Raw genomic sequence first — 24,704 nt, forward strand, 5'->3', positions numbered from 1 at the left:
TCCAGCAATTTCGACAGAAGCTACTACCGTTTTGAAGCGTTAATTCAGGTGGCTGTGATTCCTTGTGACTGTTGTGCCCTACGAAATTACACTCACTGGCACAACAGTGTGTTCTCTGGTTTGCTGCGATTGGAGACTGAGTGGAACTATAACATGTAAAATACTAGTTCTCTTTATTAAAATACAGATAGGAATACTTAACCTTAGATCACAAAGAGTATTCCTATAGTACATAAACACATATCTTCGTAAATATTACGAGTTGTTATTACTTTCATAAAAAGACACTACAGTGAATTGAAGATGTAACTAAAATGATATAATTCAAAACAAAAACATCTCTCTACTTTTTTTTTGCATTTTTACAGTTATTATTGCTTCATTTATACCACCAGTTTGTGCACAGATTTGCTCGATTATCTTTGCAGTGAGCACGACGGCATTCTCTGCAATATGAGACTGTCATGCTGCTTTTTTTTAGAAGGAAAGATATGACGAAGAGGTCTCTTGGTAGGTTTTTCCTGCTTTTGTGATGGTGAGCCTTTAGTTAGGACATCTCGTGTGACACTCGAAGGTGTGTCCATAGAGTGATAGATCCTAGACTCTTCGTCGTCCGGTGTTCAGCTAGTTCTCCACGCAGGCATGTAAGAAAGTCCTTTCTTAGCAATCTTTCGGCTCCCCGCAGCTGATTATTGTGAGCATGGATAACCGAAGCATAGATACGCCTAATATTTATGATGCCATAAAGAACAAGATGTGAGAAATTTGTAGTTATAAACTTATCACATGAGCCTTTAAGTCACGGGTCAAGCTGTGAAACACACATAGTGGCCGTCTTCTTATTTTCCGACTACATGAATAGTTGCTGCACCTCTGGTCCAGCACGTATACTCCAAATTTATTGGCACTGTAGTCCTCCATTGTGTGTGGTTTCTTACTGGTGTCACGGATAGTGGGCTATTCGTGAGCAATTGGCAGCAGGACAACCATTTTATTTGGTTTTGATTTGTATGAAACTACGGTGTTCGCTTTATAGAAGGGAAGCATAGACGTACCTACACTTCTTAAATTATACTGAAATGTAGACCTTTATCTGCTTACAGGCGTTGATAAATATCAACGGGAAAAGTTGAAAAACGTGCGCCCCGACCGCGACTCGAAACCGTGACCTCCTGCTTACATGGCAGACGCTCGATCCGACTGGGCCACCGAAGACACAGTCGAGAGTGCGACTGCAGAGACTTATCTCTGGCACGCTCCCCGTGAGACCCACACTTTCCAACTTTCCGTCCACACACTACATTTGTAGTGCCTCTGCCCACCATAATCATTATTCGCGGCAGTCAGTCTACCGATTCCCGTAAGACTTCGGGTAATTTGAGTGCATCCACATTGAAGACGATCATTGGGCGGTAAGCCCATTATATGAAGCTGGTATCAACGCCTGTAAGCTGCTAATTTCATTCTTCTAGAGCTGCAAGATCACCAATGATATCAGTACAGATACCAACTTCATACACCTATATTTCTGTTTTTCGTGGACAGTAGCTCTGGTGGTATTTGAGGTTTGTTTGGGTTAGATGGGGTGAATTTATACTTCAAAAGATCATGTACGAGTTTCACTGAGGTAAACCAGTTGTCTACCATGACGTTTCTATTTGACTCTCGTAGAGTCTTGGTCATCTCCTTTACACAAAATTCCCAGAGATGGATTCCATTTGTATCTGTTCATTTCAACAAGTAAGGAGACGCGTCGAACATGTACACTGTTTTTGTGTCACAGGACGTTACTATTTTGATCACATATTATTTGTTTTACGTGGGATATACACGCGGAAAGGACATCGTCCACGAAAACCCAACAGTTGTCCATCTACAGTAACAAACGAGCCTGGTTTATAACAGGTTCTGCACTTATGAACAAACTGTTCCCATATTTCGCGTATGGTGCGAAATAATCGTTTTCTCTTTTAGCATGACGGGTTTCTTTGTTATAAAATACACAGTCGAGTATCACATTCGGTTGAACTACTCGGCTTGTCGTGGATAACTTCTGCTATCTTCGATCTGTCGACATGCAAATTGATGCTGCATTGGAATTTCTGCGACAACTTTTGGCAAGCTCCCTACATGTATTCAGAAAAACAAAAAACTCTCTTTGACCACCAAAATTATTGTACAACAAATCTGCGTTCTCAGTATCCTTTTGTATGCATCGGAAACATGGACTGCTTATGCCAAACAAGAACGTCGCCTTATTGCTTTCCACATGCGGTGCCTGAGATCCATCCTCGGAGTTACGTTGAAGGACAGAGCGACCGACGAAGCAGTGCTACCTAAAACTAACTGCAACAGCATTTCAGCTATCGTGAAGCAGAGACGACTCCGCTGGCTAGGGCACGTCTACCGTACGGATGCTGAGAGATTTCCACGTGAGGTGATGCTTGGAGGGATTTCTACAGCCAAAAGACCGGCAGGACGTCCTGTATTGAGATTCAAGGACTCCTGCAAACGGGGTATGTAGAGCTTTGGCATCAACAACAATAGGGGGCATGCACGGGCCACCATGAGACCATAGTGGCGTAATGATATATCATCTCGAATGGCGATGCTTCACGAAGGCTTCCTAGGCAGATTAAGGCAGACAAAGCTTCGCAATGCTACCACTGCTCCTGTCTCAGCATCTAGGTATACATGTGACAAATGTGGCAAGAGATGCAGTGCTTCCATTGGCTTGGTAAGCTGTATGAAAAAAGGTAACTCATACAGACACTGTAATAATCATCTACCATGATTTGTAGCTAATATACTGTGTTTGTCAGGTTAAACACTCATGTTTTTCTCACGATCAAGTTTATTCGTCCAGATCGCATAAAAACACTCAACTATAACTAGTTTCAGAGAAATTCAATCGCCATTTTCAAATATTTTGTACAGAATTTTTTCTCTTCTTTTTTCAACACGGCCAAACGATTTCCTCTCCTTAAAAAAATCTGAAGATGGCGATTTAATTTCACTGAAAATAGTAATCATTGTGTCAACGGCCTTGCCCCTGTGATAACACCCATTCCCCTCAGATCGCCGAAGTTAAGCACTGTCGGGCTGGGCTAGTACCTGGATGGGTGGCGATCCGGTTTGCCGAGAGCTATTGGTAAGCGGGGTGCACTCGGCCCTTGTGAGGTAAATTAGGAGCTACCTGATGCAGAAGCAGCGGTTTCGGTCATGAATACTGACATACGGCTGGGAGAGATGTGTACTGACTACACGCCGATCCACACCCGCATCCAGTGGCGCCTAGAGGCTGACGATGACACGGTGGTGGGTCGGTACTGTTAGTGTCCTCCGACACCCGTTCGGATAGAATTTAGTTTTAGTTTATAGTAGGCATCATTGAGTATTTTTATGCGATATGGGCCAATAAACTTTTGGAATAAGAAGAACAACCGTGTTTAGATTCTGAGATCGCCCTCAATACAGCTGACAATGTCAGGTAATTATCACAATTATCTCAGCTGTTGTTCCATTTAAAATCGTTGTAAACTTTTGTGTATCAAGTGTTACTTTAATTACCGGAGACAGTTGTAAACACTCATAATACTATTGCGGAGATGTATTACACGATGTTAACCCTAGGTGGCAAAGTCTCGTCATTTTGACGACGCACGATTGGTAAAAGCTTTATGTGTTACGTGTTTTGCGCCACACTGCTGTATTTCTTCATAGCGTCCCAGCTTTCGTAGTGTTTGTTTAGTGAGTATGCACTGTCGGAATTCGTTTGTTTGATTCAGCGGTATTGAGTACTGTGTCTTAAATTTTACGGCTGTTTGTGTCTACGTATCCAGAATTACGTAAGGTAACTATTTCAACTATTTCAATCAAGAACTATTTCAATATTGGTTGAATAAGTATATGCGGTAGTATAACGTCCAGAGTATTTGACGGCAAGTATTTAAATTTTTATTTTATATTATTTTAGATGTGTACTCTGCGTGGAGACGACCCAAATTTCGAAGAAAAGCTTACAAAAAAAATATTTGAAGAAGAAATAGATGAAAATGGACCTGACAGTGATTCTGGTTCCAGCAAAGATACTGATAATGTAGAGATTGATCAAATTGTAATGTGTTATTTAGATCGTGAAGGTATATCAAGTCGAAGCAATCCCAGAGACAATCTTTCGCTTGCACAAGTGGACGGAAACGGAAGCAGCTCGAATCTGAAAATTCTAACGAATCCACATCTGGAAATGGAAAAGATGATAGAATTTCCTGGCTATAAAGGAATACGAATATGGTGTTGCCACCAACGAAGGCTCTAAAAGGGAAGAACAATTCCCTCTGGCCCGCAATATCTGTCACTCCTTCAAGCTGTCTCACGTCAAGCAGTAACATTAGCCACTGCACTTAGGCGCCCATTGGACAGGCTAAGGGAGCGAAGACTCCCCAAGCAGACATTTTCTTTGTTTTTCACTCTGAGACGTTAAGCGCTATAGTGGAACATACCAATGAAGAAACAGATAAGAGGAAATCAAAATACAATGCAACAACGCACAAAACCAAACCTGCATAGCAGGGATAAAAGCGCTTCTTGGAACTTTCGTAATAACAGCAGCTTTGATGAACAGTCACTGTTTTAGGGGAACCATAATTACGGCCTTGCTGTTGTTTGCACTCATCGATAATAGGTGGCATAAATGATTAAATCTTGATAATAAGTCTCGCAGCTCTTCTGAAGAGTTCGCAACAATTGTCGCATCATCGTATGGGAGGTCAAGAGTGATTATCACGTAGCGCTTTTTCTTACTGTACAGAAGACTGACGTTGAAAAGCCTTCCATCTTTCCTAGTATGTAGGTGTACGCCAACGATGCAATTCCCAAAATCCACTTGGAGCAGAATCGAAAAGAAAATTCCGAAGATTATAAGTGCCAACACACAGCCTTGCCTTACGCAACAGTTCATATTGAATGGCTTAGACGTACTATCATTGAAGATTAGAGAGCCATGTGCATTTTCATGAAAAGATTTTACTAAGTGCAACGAAGTTAGTGTACATACAATTTTTTCCAATATGCTGTAGAGGCCTCCTCCACTGACGGTGTCAAAGGCTTTGTTGAGATCGACAAAAGCAACATATAATGGCACTGTATGTTCGCGGCACTTTTCTTGTAGCTGGCGCAAGGTGAATATCATTTCACCTGTGGATCTGCCAGTTCGAAATCCGCACGGTGAGTCAGGGTAGATCGAAACAGCCAAAATTTCAAGTATTTTCAGGATTATCCTCGCATGCACTTTTCCAGAAATGCTCAAGAGAGGTATTCGTCTATAGTTGCTACAATCCCCTCTGTCGCCTTTTCCCTGATAAATTGTTACTGTATTTGCATCTCGCATGTCTTGAAATATTGTGCCTTCTTCTCAGCGCTGCCCTAGGGTTTTTAAAACAATATCAGCGAAACATTGTCAAGATTGATGATTTCAGCCGGTAAGTTATCACGGCCTGTACTCTTGCCTAGCTTTAGGAATTTAAGTTCGAATTTTAATTCGATGATATTAGGACGCTCATCAAGTTCAGACATAACAGGGTAAGTTGGTAAAGTACCCAAAGCTTCTGAAGAAATGTTGACTTCTTCTGAGCATAGGTCAGCATATCACTGCACCCATCTATCTACCTGCTGGTTTTTGTCGTTGATTGGGTCACCATTATCATCTTTTATTGTAGTGTACTTCCTATTTGTTGGTCCAGTGTCCGTTTTGATACCCTGGTACATGCCACCGCAGTCTTCTTTGTCTCGGCAGATCTGACTAGATTTTCAAAGACTGGTCCAATCTCTATTTGCACAATGGCGAGAAACTCGTTACAGATCTGTTTTGCGGGCCTTGTAATCGGCTATAGCTCGTTTGTCTTCAGGATTATTCATCACCTGTATATGAGAACTAAGTTTCTAGTCTATATATGAACGCAACTCACTTTCACATTAAGCAAACCAGTCGCTTTGAGTCCTATCCTAATTCCGAAATGTTCTAATAGGAGTTTGCATAATTTTATCTTTAGCTAGATGCCACATACTTTCGGCGTTCTGTGCAGTGATGAGCTGCTCAGAATTCAGTTTCACCTCAATATCTTCTCTGAACTTTTTGTATAGCGCATCATCTTGGACGGCTTCCGTGTTGATGTGCACTCTTCGCCAAACACTCTCAGCTGAGTGAATGTTCTTTGGTATAAACCGTGATTTGGTCGTAACTAAAGAGTTATCAGACACTGCTTAAAGTTATTTAGGGAAATCAGAGGAAAATTTAATCTGGATGGACGGGCATTTAAACCATTCTTCTCCCGAATATGACTGCAGTGTTTGAATACTGGACCACCTCCTCCGAGTACGCTGACGGCTGCATTTTCGATAAAAGCAACATGGAGCCCAAGGAATCAGGTAAGCGGATGGTTTTTCCGTCTGACGACTATACAGGAGACATTTTAGGGAAATACAGCGAAGAGTCATTAAGACTATGGTCACTGACCACCTGCTGACAATATGTCGGTCCAGTTTTGGAACGCAATACAGCAGGGATTTGGCATGGGTATGGATTCGACGAGTCATTGCTAGGTTCCCCGATTTATGTAGCAGCAAATGTCTAGACTCCGGTTGTAGAGTCCTCTGAATAGCGAGATGCCGAAGCAAGCATACAACCACAGGCAATGATAGTCGCTACAAACAGCATCGACGAATGAGCGACACCGGCGTAGCCACGCCCAGAAATGTTCTGCTGCGTCGTCGCAGCGAATCTACTTACAGACAAGCGCAGTACAGCTGAGCACCATTTCGCGATCATAGTAGGCTAGCTATGTGATCAATGTATTAGGCATAAATCTAAGTGAAAGATATTGTTAAATGTACGAGGGAATTGCGTTTCGTATGCATCAAGTGATAAGTTAGTCAATACATATATATTTTAAAAGAAAGTGTACAATGTGCGTGCAGCTAAAACTCAGAAACGAGTCCCGGTATGATCAATGGAGTTACATGTTGTGGTAGCCCTCTATGCCCCATTGAAGAAGAAGGTTGCCATTTCTACCTGAAAGGCGTAATATTGAAGATATAAGAGACGGAAAGCTTCCCCCTCTAGAAATTTCCAGAACATTCGAGAGAATTATAGAACAATCCCGAACATTCTACAGTATTCGAGAGCATTCCACAACATTCCAGAATATTCTAGTGTGTTCCACAATGATCCGTTATGTTCTGGAACGTTCGGGAATGGTCTGGAACATTCGGGAAAAATCCAGAATATTCGTGAACATCTGGAACATTCCTGATTATTGTGGAACACTCCAGAACACTCTCGAATGTTGTGGAATGTTCTGGAACATTGTGAAGCATTCGAAGCCGTTTTGATACTTTGTGGAATTCGTCACTGGTAGGGGCGCATAAGGCAAGACCCATCGTGGGTTCGAGCATCAGTTTCTTATCAGTGACGATGGGAGGAAACGAAAAAGTAGTGCAGTGAGTGAATAAAAAGAAACAGTGAAGTGTGAGTAGTCAAAGTGGTACAGCGAGTCCATAAAATCGACAATAAAACGTTGAAAGTGCGTAATGAGTACTTAGTGTAATTGTTAATAAAAAGTTGATTTGATTTATATTTTAGACAATGCCCAAACATAAAAGTGGAGGAGATTTTGTCAGTTCTGAAGTGAAACGGCGAAAACATAAAGAACAGCGAGAAAACGAAACAGACGAACGAAGAGAGCGAATCACGTTCAAGTTCCCAACGAACGACAATAAGTACCGTGAGAAACAAAGAAACCGAAGAACAACGCAATGAACAAAATGAAGAATCAAGAATAGCGACACAGTCTTGTAACAAAAGATTGCAAACCCAAGACCGCCATGAAAATATCACCCTACCAGAAGCGAGGACGAGCACAAGTAAACAGGACAACCTAACAAATCCAGCCCGAAACAGACGTAGAAACAAGCAAAAAATGGCGCCAGCTTCTGCGTAGATATGCCTTGTTATCTGAAACAGTAATGCTTTGTTCCCTCGGTGGATGACAGTTTCAGACAAGGGTATCCATCAGCAGTTTATTTTTCTCCAGCGGATGGAAACCTGTGCCTGAAACCGGCACCAACCGAGACAACAACAGATGTGCAGAACTAAAGACCTATATCTCTAACGTCGATCAGTTGTAGAATTTTGGAACACATATTGTGTTCGAGTATAATGACTTTTCTGGAGACTAGAAGTCTACTCTGTAGGAATCAGCATGGGCTTCGAAAAAGACGGTCGTGTGAAACCCAGCTCGCGCTATTCGTCCACGAGACTCAGAGGGCCATAGACACGGGTTCCCAGGTAGATGCCGTGTTTCTTGACTTCCGCAAGGCGTTCGATACAGTTCCCCACAGTCGTTTAATGAACAAAGTAAGAGCATATGGACTATCAGACCAATTGTGTGATTGGATTGAAGAGTTACTAGATAACAGAACGCAGCATGTCATTCTCAATGGAGAGAAGTCTTCCGAAGTAAGAGTGATTTCAGGTGTGCCGCAGGGGAGTGTCGCAGGACCGTTGCTATTCACAATATACATAAATGACCTTGTGGATGACATCGGAAGTTCACTGAGGCTTTTTGCGGATGATGCTGTGGTATATCGAGAGGTTGTAACAATGGAAAATTGTACTGAAATGCAGGAGGATCTGCAGTGAATTGACGCATGGTGCAGGGAATGGCAATTGAATCTCAATGTAGACAAGTGTAATGTGCTGCGAATACATAGAAAGACAGATTCCTTATCATTTAGCTACAAAATAGCAGGTAAGCAACTGGAAGCAGTTAGTTCCATAAATTATCTGGGAGTACGCATTAGGAGTGATTTAAAATGGAATGATCATATAAAGTTAATCGTTGGTAAAGCAGATGCCAGACTGAGATTCATTGGAAGAATCCTAAGGAAATGCAATCCGAAAACAAAGGAAGTAGGTTACAGTACGCTTGTTCGCCAACTGCTTGAATACTGCTCACAAGGGAACCTCCCTATCGCACCCCCTTCAGATTTAGTTATAAGTTGGCACAGTGGATAGACCTTGACAAACTGAACACAGATCAATCGAGAAAACAGGAAGAAGTCGTGTAGAACTACGAAAAAAAGTAGCAAAATGTACAAACTGAGTAGTCCATGCGCAAGATAGGCAACATCAAGGACAGGCTGAGCTCAAGAACGCCGTGGTCCCGTGGTTAGCGTGAGGAGCTGCGGTACGAGAAGTATTTGGTTCATTTCTTCCCTCGAGTGAAAATTTTACTTTCTTTATTTTCGCAAAGTTATGATCTCTCCGTTCGTTCATTGACGTCTCTGTTCACTGTAATAAGTTTAGTGTCAGTGTTTTGCGACCGCACCGCAAAACCGTGCGATTAGTAGACGAAAGGACGTGCCTCTCCAATGGGAACCGAAAACATTCGATCGCAAGGTCATAGGTCAACCGATTCCTCCACAGGAATACACGCCTGGTGTACTCTATATGAAACTGGTGACGGCATGTGCGTGACATGACAGGAATGGGTAAAAAGATTCTTCTACCTTGCCCGATTTAGATTCTTCTGGATGTGATAATCACTCCCAAGAAAGTGATGAAAACATAAGAGTTTGTCACATAAACTGCAACCAATGAATGCAACAGTTTCACAGTCGCACAGTTTTCCCTGTGCTCTGTCAAAACATATGTTTTTAACGTTTCCAAATTTTTTCCGGGTGTAGACCGTCAAATCCTGCATATGTCCAAGCAAATCTGATCGTGTCCTGGAATTTTGGAGAGCGAAGTTGATTATATAAAAAATTAAACTTTTCACATGAGGGAAGATACGAAACAAGAACCTTACGTTCCGCAGCTGCTCACGCTAACCACGGGACCACGACGCTGCGGTGCTCACTCTATCCTTGATGTTGCCTATTTTGCCCATGGACTATTCAGTTTGTATATTTTGCTTATTTTTTTATAGTTCCACACAACTTCTTCCTGTTTCCTCGATTGATCTGTGTTCAGTTTTTCAAGGCGTATCCACTGTGTCAACTTATAACTAAATCTGAGGGGGGTGCGATGGGGAGGTTCCCTTGTCAGCAGTGTGGGATCCGTAACAGATAGGGTTGATGGAAGAGATAGAGAAGATCCAACGGAGAGCAGCGCGCTTCGTTACAGGATTATTTAGTAATCGTGAAAGCGTTACGGAGGTGATAGATAATCTCCAGTGGAAGAATCTGCAGGAGAGACGCTCACTAGCTCGGTACGGGCTTTTGTTGAAGTTTCGAGAACACATCTTCACCGAAGAGTCAAACAGTATATTGCTCCCTCCTACGTATATCACGCGAAGAGACCATGAGGATAAAATCAGAAGTTTAGAGCCCACACGGAAGCATACCGACAATCCTTCTTTCCACGAACAATACGAGACTGGAATAGAAGGGAGAACCGATAGAGGTACTCAAGGTACCCTCCGCCACACACCGTCAAGTGGCTTGCGGAGTATGAATGTAGATGTAGATGTAGAACAAAACGTCGCATTCATAAGAGACAAGGTCTGCCTACGCATCAGCTACCTCCATCTTCTTCTTTGGCGATCGTGGCAATCACTCGCTATCACTGAATTACAAACAACAGTGTGACACTTTCCGCCTACATCCGTCAGCGTACAAAGTCGCTATCGTTTTATAACATCCTATATCGTGGTAAGTGCATTTTCCGCGTCACTCCACAACGTGTTGACTATTATTCAATTTACTTCGTGCTGTTAGCGTCAGCCCAATTCAAAATTAGCCAGTTACATGACACTTCAGGCTGGACTTCGGTTCACTTTAGCCATGCTCTTGTGCTGAATTTATTCGCTTATGCATACATGGACTTGCTTACAAATTAATTGGAACGCATAAAATACAACTTAAAATCTAAGTCTGCGTAAGTCACATCTTAGGTACTCTGCGTATTCATCTGTAAGGAACTCGACTGTATTAACGGTAGTGTCTAGGTTGACTTGTTCGGGTATTTCTGCTCCACGGCAGTACTGCAACTGGCTGTTGCAGTCAGTGCTTGATGGACGGTTTGAACCTGAATTGATGTGTTTCTTCATGAAGACTGACTGATTCTGCCAATGTACGTGAATTCACAGAACTAACTAAGCTCTGAAAGTCCGGAAAATCCTGATGTGTTTTATTATGTGCCTCTGCATGAAGTGAAAACAGGAGTGTAATGTACGAGCAGTGCAGCACGAATTATTGGGTTAATAATTTTCCTCGAAACCATAACTTGTGATAGGGACCAAAACACCTCATAATACTGTCATAGCCACGTTGGCCATGTGTGGTCTTGCATTGTCCTTATTATGAGACAACCATTGGTTTTTCACTGTCTTTTGTGAAGAAGAGGGTCTGGCCTATTGTTTACGCACCTACTGAAAGTCGGTAAGTTAATGAAAGCAGTGTGCAGGGGACACAACACCCCCATAAGCCAAGACGAATAGTTTCTTTGGCATCCTATTCCCCCACGGTGGACTATCAGGGAAGGAGTGACAATCGAAGCTGCGATTTTTACCCAGTGTCACAGTAGCTGATATAAAATCTGATATAATGAACCTAGAGATTAATGTCATTCCATACTGACAACTTGATGCAGTTTATATTTGAATAGTTTTGGGAGTATACTTGAATTGGAGCTGTTCTTGGACTGAACAAGACAAATCGTACCATTATACACTTTGTGTACAATGGTAATTTCCTCATTTCCCGGTACAATCGCAAATGGTTTGTGGGATGAACGATTGGTGGTAAGCATCCATGTGGGCTCGAATCTCTCTAATTTTATCTTCATGGTCTTCATTTCTGTAGGAGTCAGCAATGAATTGGGTGATTCTTCTAGGAATGTACGCTCGCGGAGTCTGCACAGAAAACCTCACTGTGACGCACATGTCTCTCGTGACTGCCATTTTAATTGTCTGGCCATTTCCATGAATTTTTTACACTTACTAACTGAAGTTGTAACGAAACGCTCTGTTCTTATTTGGATCTCCTTTGTTCCCTCTATTATTCCTGTCTGCTACGTATCCCACACTGACGAGCAATATCCAAGCATTGGTCAAAGGAGTGTTTTATAAGCTACCTTCTTCCTAAAGATTCTTCCAGTCTGCCTCCTTTATTTTTGACTGATAACGAATGACTTTTAGCCTCTTTAAACAGACAAACCTCTTCATTAATAATTTCCTTGTTTGCGATTCGTTTTGTTTGATTTTTGCACCTTAAATCGCTTTGGGTGCATACTGCCACATATAAAGGGTGTCAGGGATATAAGTGCAGATATTTACACTGAAGAGCCAAAGCAACTGGTATACCTGTCTAATATCGTGTAGGGAACCCGCGAGCGCGCAGAAGTGTAACAACACGACGTGGCATATACTCGAGTAATGTCTGAAGTAGTGCTGGAAGGAACTGACACCATGAATCCTGCAGGGATGCTGTGTACCATCGCTCGTACGCCGACTATAACACCACTCTCAGACTCAATTAAATCTTTATAACTTGCCATTCTAGTAGCAGTAACCTATCCAACAATTCCGAAAAATACTTGTTGTACATGGTGTTTATAAATGAATATCGGGGTTTTAACACTTTATAATATTTATTGTATTAGACTTACAGTTATAAATGATATGTCAAACGAAAGAGCAACTCAAACAGTTTTACCAAGAACCTTATAAATGTTCAACTTGAACACCATTTGTCACACGGTACACGGCACACGGCACACGGCAAGCGCTGGATAGGCTACAAGGGGCCCCAATGACAGGTCTTGCTTTGCATGGCCTCCACGTTCACCCGACCTAACGCCATGCGATTTTTTCTTTTTTGGGTTTCGTCAAGGATCGTGTGTACGTGCCTCCGCTACTAACAGACCTCCCTGAATTAAGAAACCAGATTGAAGCAGCTGTTGCTACAATCAATGAAGACACACTTATCAACGTTTGGGAAGAATTCGGCTATAGACTTGATGTGTGCCGTGTGACAAATGCTGTTCACATTGAACATTTATCAGGTCCTTGGTAAAACTGTTTGAGTTGCTCTTTCGTTTGACATATCATTTACAACTGCAAGTTTAATGTAATAAATATTATAAGGCGTTAAAACCCCGATAATCATTTATAAACACCCCTTACTAGTTGTGAAACAGTTAATTTCGTTCTTATGCTAAAATGCAGGACATCCAATGTGATAGGTTCATGTCGGCACAGAATCGAAAAAGTTATATCGTGGCCAGCTTCTAGACGCTATGCAGAAGTTAATGTAAGGTGCGCTCAGACAGTCGCAGTTCATGATGTTGTTTAGGTAAAAGTCGCTGGAGCCGACGTGACGTATGGACATATGTGATGACGTGATGGTGTGCCGCGGTGTCGGATCTTCTAGCCAGACATCTGCTGCAGCCATTCTTACATGTGGAGTGTAACGCTTTAGGCTGTGTACCGATCGATTCACTAATTTATATCGTGAGCTATCGTGCAGAGAATCACATGTTTCTGGATATCACTCTCTTCCGCTGAAGTTTTCACGCTATATTTCAGCGGATAATGCAACTGAAGTGACTATCTTCGATAAACTGTCTGCGATACCTATAGTTACTTAATAACATAAGAATCGATTTATATTCTTACTTTTTACAAAGATACAAATACATGTGGAGTTTGTTCCTTCGAACATATCCGAAAGAACAGACACCATTTTGATCCTGCAACCACTATGAATGAAGAAAAAAAAAAAAGAGTTAAACACATTAGCTGCCAGTGGCCAATGATTTATACCAATGGGAAAAGTTGAAAAGTTATGCCTGACCAGGATTCAAACCTGGACCTCCTGCTTACTAGGCAGATGCGCTGACGACTATGCCATCGCGAGAAAGTTATCACCACAGCCTCACCGGCTAACCTAACACGCCTTCCGTCAGACTCAACTTGAGGAACCATATTTAAAGCGTAAATCTCTCTAGAGAATTTTAGAAAAAATTCCGAGTTCAAATTTCCTGTATTCGTAAATGCCGAAACTAGAAACTATATTTCCATATAAAATATAATTAAGTAAATATTGAATTAGATCACTAAAAGCATTAGCATCTCATGCGTTTCTATCATGAATATTACACTATTTTAATCGCCAGCAAAAGGGGCTAAAACATAACAATTTAATTGAATCTTGCGGTGTATCTTTGAACTAACGTTGGTATGCTTGAGCGTAAATGGAAGATAGTAACAAAAAGTTGGGTTGGGTTGATTTCGGGGGAAGAGACCAAACTGCGAGGTCATCGGTCTCATCAGGTTAGGGAAGGATGGAGAAGGAAGTCGGCCGTGCCCTTTCAAAGCATCTATCCCTGCATTTGTCTGAAGCGATTTAGGGAAATCACGGAAAACCTAAATCAGGATGGTCGGACGCGGGATTGAACCGTCGTCCTTCCGTAACAAAAAGTATGCCCATTATTTTTATTTGAAATTTCACAAGCATCTGTTGAAATACGATATCTGCACTTGAAATACACAAAGACGCAGAGTCAACGTTAAGGAGACCTATGCAATAAAACGTAAGTAAAAAAATAAATTGAATGTGCCCCAGTTATTCATAGATTTTGACCTCGTTGCGCTAGCATCATGTGATAAGTGATTACGATAACGAATTTTTGCGTTGAACTGTGAGTGGCGTTTCAGAAGAACGGTAGGAGAACACACATCCCAGCGTTATATCAATAGTCGCGTTAGCGATGCTTTGGTTTTAGCGCAAAAACGATGATGGTTGGCGCGTAAGACGGAGAGGTAGGGATTCATGGGCATTAGAGAATGTTAGTAGCAGGCTCGCTCCTGAGAGCCATGGAATGGAATGTGAAGCCAGAAAAGTCGATTTTTGCGTTAAAATTTAAGCCAAATCTTGCGTGATATGAGTACACATCTCCGTGCATTTGATGCGCAGAGTCAACAGAACCAGTAGCTGCATAATTACGTTCAAAAACAGGGGATAAGTGGACTTGGCGTGGTTGATTGTGAAAGATTCAGATTCACGTGTAAAAGCACCAAGCTAATAGTGCAGCTCTCAGAAGGAACCTCTGGGAAATGCAGTGATAACTTCTTAGAACTGCGGCACATTAATTTATAGTGCAGCATCCACTCATTTCCTTCGTACTGAACCTCATACTGTATGATACAGTGCAGCATAGCTGGAGATACCGGCGCTCAGATTGATGCAGTGTTCTTTGACTTCAGGAAGTAATTTGACACTGCCGTTTGTCGAAAAAAAAGAAAAAAAGAAAAGAGAGAACAAGCTTACGGAGTATCGGACCAGATTTGCCACTGTAATCAAAACTTAGTTAAAGACAGAGCTCAAGTCGCCAGTCCTAACGGAACAAAGTTGCAGATGTAAAGGTAATTTCCGGCGTACCCTAATACAGTGTAATAAGTCCGTTACTGTATATGAAGGTAGTAACTGTTCTCGAAAGAACAAATACCACTGATAGCCAAGCAGATTCTCTAGAATACGTGATAATTAATTGAAACCATCAGCTGCCAACAGATGTTGTTGATATACCTCGATGGGGACAGTTGAAAATGTGTGCCCCGACTTGGACTCGATCTCCTGCTTACATGGCAGACGCTCTATCCATCTGAGCGACCTAGGACACAGACGAATGGTGCGACTGCAGAGACTTATCCCTTGTACGCTCCTGATGGCAGCTGATGGTTTCAAATAATTATCATTTATTCTAGAGAAGCTGCTCGGTTATCAGTGGTATCTCTTCTTTCAAGAACAGTTACTATCTTCATATATAGTTACAGGTTACCCGCCCATTGTCCTTCGTCTGTGCGAATGCGCACAGGTTGCCTGAACTCTTACGAGAATCGTCACCTTAGTGGGCGCGAGTAATGAGTGGATGGGCAAATATCTTATGAATGGTGGGCTCCATGTGGTTCCCACGTCGTGCAGCGACCGTAAACCATAAAATTACCAAATATGCAGCAACCAGTGGCAAAAATCATGTTTTATTTATTCACTTTTGCAAATTGATTTCCACTGATTAACAGCCATCATCGGTGCTATCAACCAATATGTGCCCTGAGTAGTAATATTGTCTTAAGCGGAGGTCAAACATCTATTAGGTACTTTACATATGTAGATTGTGGACAGATGGGAATTTGCAGTTTGACACCAAACATAAATAAACATGACATATCGTGCACACATAGAAAAAGGTATCCACTACTGTACTGCTACATTATTGAAGACACAATTGAAACAGTAGCTACCGTAAAATATTTAGAAGTAACTTTCCAAAACGACCTTAAACGGAATGACCACATAAATAGATACTAGGAAAAGTGGATGCCACTCAAAGATTTATAGAAAGAATCTTAAGGAAACATAACTTAGCCACGGAGGAAGCGGCTTACAATGCGTTTGTTCGACCGACTCTTGAGTATTCTTCACAAATCTCAGATCCTTACCAGTCAGGACTTATAGAAGAGATAGAGAAGCGGCGCGTTTCGTCACAGAGTCGTTTCGACGGCGCGAGAGCATTACAGAGATACTCAACAAATTCAAGTGATTGACGCTACAAGAGAGGCGTCGCGCTTCACGGAAAAGTTTACTACTGAAATTTCTAGAGAGCACTTTCCGGGGAGGGTCGAACAACGTATTATTTCCTCCCAAAGACATGTCGCGAAATGAGCACGACGAGAAAATTCGAGTAATTAGGGCTAATAGAGAGGCTTAGCAACAATCGATCTCCTCATGCTGCATTCGACAGCGAAGCAGGGATTGGAGCACCAGTTACTGGCACCAGAAGTACCCTCCTCTCTTCCAGCGGAACGAAAAGCGCAGCCACCGGAGATTGCTCCGCCTACTCCACCCTCTTCAGCACCCGGCGCCGAAGGAAGGCCCCAAGTATCGCTTCGCGCCGCATGATATTGTCTTTTACAGGGTGTTTGGCGGCAGTTTACGGTGGGGGTGATGCGAGATCGTCCGCCGACTTGGCGCTTGCGTGTGTCTTATTTCAGGTCCAGATGGCTTGCAGCGCCGATACGAAAACGAGCTTCGCCTCTGTCATATACACGATGATCTTTCAGTCTCTCTTCCCCCCAGATTCACGGATCCCGAGGACAGCGCGGCCACAGCAGCCGCCAGAGGGTGTCACCACGACACCGCGGGACGACACCTCCACAGCCTCCTCTCGTCCTACCGATGGAGCTGGACCCACCCACACCGCAGCAGTCGCCGCCTTCTTCATCCGGTTCATGACATTAGGAGGTGGACGCGTACCCTTCTGGTCGTTTTCTTTTTTTTTTTTTTTCTTTATTTTTCGGCGGACGTTTCTGCCAGGGCGAAGGTCGTATGGCGGGGTACGACCGGAAGCTTGACGTCGCCTGCAACCACAGCTTTCGGTCCAGTGATGCGCCCACACTTCTGCCTACCTCGCTGTTGTCGCACTCCGTACACGACGACATTCCGTTGCTTTGGTGGGGTAAGGGGGAATAATGTTCCTGCGTAACGAAAAGCGCCGACAAAAGGTGAAGAACGCAAGAGCAGAGAAGGCTGTGAGACGACGTCAGTCTATAGCCCGCTGACTAGGACCGCTCCACGACAGGAGCGGCCTCTATACGAAGAGAATATAAGCGCCGTTCCTGCCAGTCTCGGCGGACAGTTAGAAGACGGACACTAGCAGTGGTATTAGCAGAGAGGCCTGGAAGAGTAGTGATATTAACGATAGCAGTGACTTGTGAACGAGTGTGAATAACTTGCATGGACATTGTATATAGTGAAGGACACTGTTTCCATGTCGCCCTTCGCTTGCGACAATTCGTGGTAAATGCAAAGTTAAGTATTGTCAATCTTCTTTATTGCAATAAAAATTATTAATGTGATTTGCTTGAGTTGTTGCATAGCTATCCGAGAAAGCAGCACCCTATCGGCACCCTATAAGACACGAGTTGGCAGGACCCGACATTCGCCACCTACCATTAGGCAGCTAGCGGAGAATTATGTAGATGTACATCTAGCTGCAGTTACCGTACTACGGAGAAAGTAACATTCTTTGTTGGACCTGCTATACGCGGGAAAAACACATACACTCTCTTCCAATGTAGACAGCCGTATATTTCAGATGGGCCGCTTAGAAACTGCCAAGCCCAGATGAATTTCTCGTAAAACATAGTCGCTGTGCTACAGAGGTTTGGGAGATCATATCGTTGTGTTCATTATAACCTGTAGTGACACGGAAGGGTACTCGGTAAGGGGTAACTGCCGTAGTAGTACACGATGTCGTCGTCTTGATTCCGCTTGGGAGATGTTCCCGCTAACTTATAATTTCCAGCACAAGTCGCTGCAGATACCATACCTGACGTTAACTCATTCCAGTTTGAATAAAAAACCTTCCTGCATTTCGTAACTTTGCAGATAATTCTACTGAAACGTTACCTGTGTATTCGAAAAAAAATAAAAGACCTCTCCCAATATCTCTCAAGAACATGAAACAGCTCCTTTTGCTAGAAATTGTGGAAAATCAATTGGTCGCCTGTGTATAGGTACGTGTATCCGTTTCCAGAAGGATTCGTCCTAAACTATAATGCGTACGAGATCTTGTTATTCCAGTAAACCACCCCTTAACCGGTCCTCCCCAATTCTTTAAATAATCCAATTTCATGCATAAAACTGTTTCAAAAGTCATTTCTTGACAAATGAAATTGTGCGTTTAGTATTTGACGTTAAGAATGTAAAAAATTTATAGTTGAATACACAATACCCTAATTAATGTGGTTTTGTTAGTTTGTGAGTATCCACTGGATGAGTACAGTCTGCGTAATTTTGGCAGAAAATATAGTGTTTGACGCATCTCAAAGTCTATAACGTCCTGAACTATGTGTCGTACAATGATATAATATCAGAAGTATACCGACAGGTATATGTGGATACTCCCTGCAAAATGTGTTTGAATTAGTAGTTAAGAAGTACTGTATATGCAGTAGAACGTTATGCGTGTTGCTGAAATTTTACTGCATGAACAGTGAAAATGCAGTGAGCACTAAATTCTTTATTCCATTATAGACTTACTCTCGGATGTCTCAGAGAGAAAATTTTCGAAAAGTTTTAAAATTATGTGCAAAGGTTCTTGTAGCGGCTGAGTTCTCTTATTCTCAAATTCTGGATGGATGTGATCTGGACAATTTGCGCGCTGTTAGTCGTGCTGCGTCAGTGTAATCAGTTTCTTGCTGAACACTTGACTTATTGTGTTAAACACTCGAGATAAAGTTATACCTCTTAATGAATATATTGTGACAGCATTTAGAATAATAATTACGAGTATATTAAATACAGATTATCAAATTTTTGTTGTCACTGGAAACTGTTCCACAGCCTCCCTGGAACGGACTATGATGTGATCCTTAAGGCGCTTGTCGTCCGATTCACGAAAAATGGCGGTTCGTGCAGGTCGACGCACTGACGGGTATTGAATTGATTCCGGTTCCAAGCGATAGTTCCTGTACGCACATACACGTGCTTTTGCCCCTGAAGAAACCTTGTATCTGGCAAATTATGTCTCTCGCTTGCTTACGTAGAATTTATCGGAGATGACAGCTCGCAACAAATGGAATGAAAATTGCTACAGTAACGTTTCAATGCTCGCATTGACTAAGAAATTCACAGAATAGCGTTCAGAACACTACTGAACGACCATTTGCTATTGAAGAGTGAGTGACGTAGCTACGCAGAACAAGCCTAAAATCGACCGTCGTTGTTCGTGACTCCAACTATGGTAATACAGATGTGCATCGATTCCCAGAACGACTCGGCTGTTTTACATACCAAAAGTAGCCCCACATCATACTACATCCCTGTTGTTATTACCTTGGCCATGTCTTTTGTCAGAAACCTATGAGTATAAAAGAAAAAAATAGGAAGCGACGAACGGCTTCGATATGTGGCATTGAACTGGTGTTTGCCGATGTACTTCACTGCGTACTGACACATTTGAAAGCATACGGAACATTTCCTTGACGACAGTGTTATAGTGCGCAATAACAGCCACACCTGTTAAATAACCTGTAGCATACCGGTTGTTGCAGCAGTTAACACTGTCTGAACTACATGGTCACACAGTAATCGAGGTGTAGATTAACTTACGCTGGACGGTTGCAAGGGTTTTAATAACTCCTACATTGAGAACAAATTCAATGATGTACCACGTTTTTTGGCATGGGCAGCATATTATTTGATATAATAGAGAGTTCGTGTTAAAAATCAGGTAAAACGTCTTCTTTTCGAAACATTTATGAAGAACACAGAGAGACGCCTGGTAAAACTTCCAGCTACTTATCGCATCCTCACAATGGAACAGTGCAATTTCAATGAGACCGTTAGGACGTCATTGTAATATTGGCAGGACTACGGCGAAGACAGTCTAGTTGCGTCAAGCTAGTCGAGATAACTTCTGTAGTCGCCTGGATTGGCCTGACACAAATGCAACATTTTCGCTGCTGCCAAAAGAGAATTAATGCTGAACGCTCCACTAGCGGAATGATACGATAATGTGGAGCGGAGATTTCAGTTCAGCAGACATGCATCTGCAAATAAGCAAAAGATTAATTACGTAAATTTTTATTTTCGACTTGATAGTTACTACCTGACGCTTCCTTTCTCCTTCAGAATGCTGTTTGTGTGAGAACAGTGACCGTTCGCTAAAATAACACCCCTCGTGTACTATTTTTGGAGAAAAATTTCGTCATTCGACTGTTATTTGTATTTATTACGTCGACATAAATTTGTTTATTGTACATATCTCCATAATTGCTATATAAATATTGGAATGAAATATTACGATCGATTCACAGAGTAATATTAAAAATTTATTTAAATTATTTGTTAAATACGTTAAAGTTATAAGTTTTAAAATAGAAAAAAAATATTATTTAGAGAGTAAACACTGACCTGTTCAACCCACACGTTCGTCGTCATAATCTGATTCTTCAGATTCTGGAAAAAGAAAAAGTTGGTTTAAGGTGACTGCAGTTACATCTCGAAGTTTAACAATTTACAAAATTCATATTTATTTATGATAATTATTGGTTTATTTATGTTTCTATTTTATAACACAAGACCCTCTCTTAGATGGTACAACGCTTTCAGAGAAAAAAACTGGAAAGTGAATACTTCGTCCACTGATTCCAAAATGTTATTTAGGACCTGAAAAACTAGATTTGATTTATTTCACGCAACGGACGCCTCTATTTGACTATAATCAGTAGCACATCAGCCATCGACTAGCGAAGAAATGCAGACTCCACTAGCTTGATTTATAAATCATAGAGAGATGCAAGGAACCAGGTGTTGATGTAAGTGGTTCGTATGTGTAAAAGCGTGACTGCTAACCAACTTGTAACCATGATCACCTGCAGTAGCAAAATTCTGATGTTTTTCGGTGATATTTTCTGCGAGTTTTGGTTCTCCGGTTGCTTGTACAAAATACTCGTAATTATATACTTACATCTCCTGGTTTTTTCCAGAAATGCCTTTGTTCCTGTGAATACACTACCAAAACACTTAATAGGCATCCAGAAAAATGTATAACAGAAACCGTTGATTGATTAAAGCACTCTTACACAAAAGACGTACACTTTCGTCTTAGTGTGTTCATTATATTCTTTCTGAATACAGTATAGTATGTAACAAATGCACAACTATTCTCCGACAAGTGTCGTTCGCGATAGTGTGTTGACCACGACAGAGTGTTGACCACGATAGAGTCGGCAGTGACGCATCTTCGATTACCTTACACGTTAAAGAATACCACGAGTATGGATTAATACTCCCGCAGCTGCAACTTGGTCCAGGTATCGAGAAGAGTCTCCTAAAATAGGCTCCTCGCATGCATCCAGAAAAGAAGACCACTAGTGTTGGGTCCGGTGACCTCTCTGCCCGTAGAACACGAACACGTGGCCAACCTACTGTTGTCCAAATTGTACATCAGTGTAACACCTAACATGGAGTACAAATTGTCATGTGTAAATTACAGCCACTAACGAAGGCTCAGTCGCCCATCTAGGAACCGAGAGAGGTTATACTGAAGCAACGTTTTGTACACAATTCCGTTCAGTTTACCTGTAAGTATGTAAGGTCCAATTACACAATTGTTCACAACACCACCCAATACACTCACAGCGAAACTGCGTTGGTAGGATCGCGCTCCAGCGAGTGTAGTTTTCGCCATAACAAACATGGCTTTTCCTGCTGTTGAACATGCCGTCCTCTCTTGTAAACATGGTGTCGCCTGTAAAAAAGCAACATATCAGGAGGACTGTGGTTTACTCCACAGTCCACATCAGGTGACTCGGGCTGCTGCGTACGGCCAATCTCCCGTAGGCGCCTACATACAGAAGCGAATGTACCGTGATGCAGTTGGCATTGTCGCGGGATAAGCTTAAAGGGAAACTTCCCATCGCACCCCAATCAGATTTAGTAGCAAGAGGGCTCATTGGATAGTCTGTCAAAAACTGAACACAGATAAGGCATGAAAACAGGAAGAAGGTGTACTGAACTTTGAAAAAGTAGCAAAATAGAAACAGTGACCGGTCGAAGGATCAGAAGTGCGGTATAGAGCGACATAAAGTAGAAACGGTGTAGCGGTGGAGAGGTCAACGGTGTTGGACTGCCACGCGGGCAAATCCGTATTCGTATCTTTCTCGTGCCCTACATTTTTATTTTTTTTTCACAATGTTATGAACTGTCCGTCCGGTCACTGAAATGTTTGTCCTTTGTCTGTAACCTTGGCAGTTGTCATACTATTCACTGCTTATAGAATAGAAGTCATGTGGTAACAATACGTTACCATCGCAAGTAAACGTGATGAATAATGAGAGCAGGCGAGATACCACATAGGCATATTACAGAAATGAAAACAACAAACAGAAGGCTTTTTTTTTTTTTCGAGGTTGTCTACCTTCTGAATGGTTTGATGCGGCCCGCCACGAATTCATCTCCTGTGTCAACCTCTTCATCTCAGAGTAATTATTTGATAGATGTATTCCCTGTATTCCCCTACAGTTTTTGGCCTCTATAGCACCCTCTAGTACCATGAAAGTCTTACCTTCACGTCTTAACAAATGTCCTATTATCCTATCCCTTCTCCTTCTCAATGTTTTCCACATATTCCTCTCCTGTCCGATTCTGCGCAGGACCTCATTCCTTACCTTAACAGTCCACGTAATCTTCTCCTGTAGCACCACATCTCAAATACTTCGATTATCTTCTGTTCCGATTTTCCCACAGTCCATGTTTCTCTACCATACAACGCTCTGCTTCAGACGAAGATTTTCAGAAACTACTTCCACAAATTAACGCCTATCTTTGATACTAGTAGACTGCTCTTGGCAGGAATGCCCTTTTGGCCAGGGCTAGTCTGCTTTTGATATTCTGCTTGCTCCGTCGGTCAGTGGTTATGCTGCCTAGGTAACAGTAATTTCATGTACTTTGTGACCATCAATCCTGATGTTAAGTTTCTCTCTCTTCTCATTTCTGCTGCTTCTCATTACTTTCGTCTTTCTTCTATTTATTCTCAATCCATATTCTGCACTCAATAGATTATTCATTCCATTCAACATATCATGTAATTCTTCTTCACTTTCATTCAGGATAACACTGTCATCAACTAATTGTATAGCCGGCCAGAGTGGCCGTGCGGTTCTAGACGCTACAGTCTGGAGCCGAGCTGCCGCTACGGTCGCAGGTTCGAATCCTGCCTCGGGGATGGATGTGTGTGATGTCCTTAGGTTAGTTAGGTTTAATTAGTTCTAAGTTCTAGGCGACTGATGACCTCAGAAGTTAAGTCGCATAGTGCTCAGAGCCAACTAATTGTATCACTGACATCATTTCACCTTGTATTATAATTCCACTCCTGAGCCGTTCTTTTATTTCCATCATTGGTTCTTCGATGTACAGATTGAAGAGTAGGGGCGAAAGACTACATCCCCGTCCTACACCCTTTTCAACCCGAAGGTTTCGTTCTTGGTCGTCCACTCTCATTATTCCCTCTTGGCTTTTGTTAATGTTGTATATTACCCGTCTCTCGCTATGGCTTAACCCTATTTTTCTCATAATGTAGAACATCTTGCACCATTTTCCGTTGTCGAACGCTTTTTCGAGGTCGACAAATCCTGTGAACGTGTCTTGATTTTTCTTTACTTTTGCTTCCATTATCAACCGCAATGTTAGAATTGCCTCCTGGCTGGTTCCTTTACCTTTTATGATCGTCATTTAACACATCCTCAATTTCTTTTCCGATCTTCTGTATATTATCCTTGTTAGCAACTTGGATGCATGAGCTGTTAAGCTGATTGTACGATAATTCTCGCACTTGTCGGCTGTCGCAGTCTTCGGAATTGTATGAACTATGTTACAACAAAGGAATTCAAGAGTCAAAACTTCCAAAACGGAACGAACCTCAAAAACGTGGAAAACATATGTTTTGACAGAGCACAGAGAAACTGTTGTGAAACTCTTACGTTCATTTGTTGCAGCTTATGTGACAAACTATTATGTTTTCATCAGTTCCTGAAGAGTGATCACATTCACATTCATACGATCACCTAAATCTCACAAGGAGATAGTCTCACTCATTCACCAGGTGTACAGATTAGCCGTGTCGGTAAGAGACTGCC

At 42.1% G+C, this 24,704-nt stretch overlaps 1 protein-coding gene across 1 annotated transcript in view; it reads right to left on the reverse strand.

Moving 5' to 3' along the window:
- Positions 1-24,704, reverse strand: part of LOC124805225 (acetylcholine receptor subunit alpha-like 1) — a 412,453-nt gene that overhangs the window by 195,639 nt on the left and 192,110 nt on the right. The window contains exon 2 of the mRNA XM_047265724.1: positions 20,980-21,024. Within this exon, the coding sequence (XP_047121680.1) occupies positions 20,980-21,024 (45 nt within the window). The remainder of the gene's footprint in view (positions 1-20,979; positions 21,025-24,704) is intronic.

This window comes from Schistocerca piceifrons, chromosome 7 (genome assembly GCF_021461385.2).
Source record: "Schistocerca piceifrons isolate TAMUIC-IGC-003096 chromosome 7, iqSchPice1.1, whole genome shotgun sequence".
NCBI lineage: Eukaryota > Metazoa > Arthropoda > Insecta > Orthoptera > Acrididae > Schistocerca > Schistocerca piceifrons.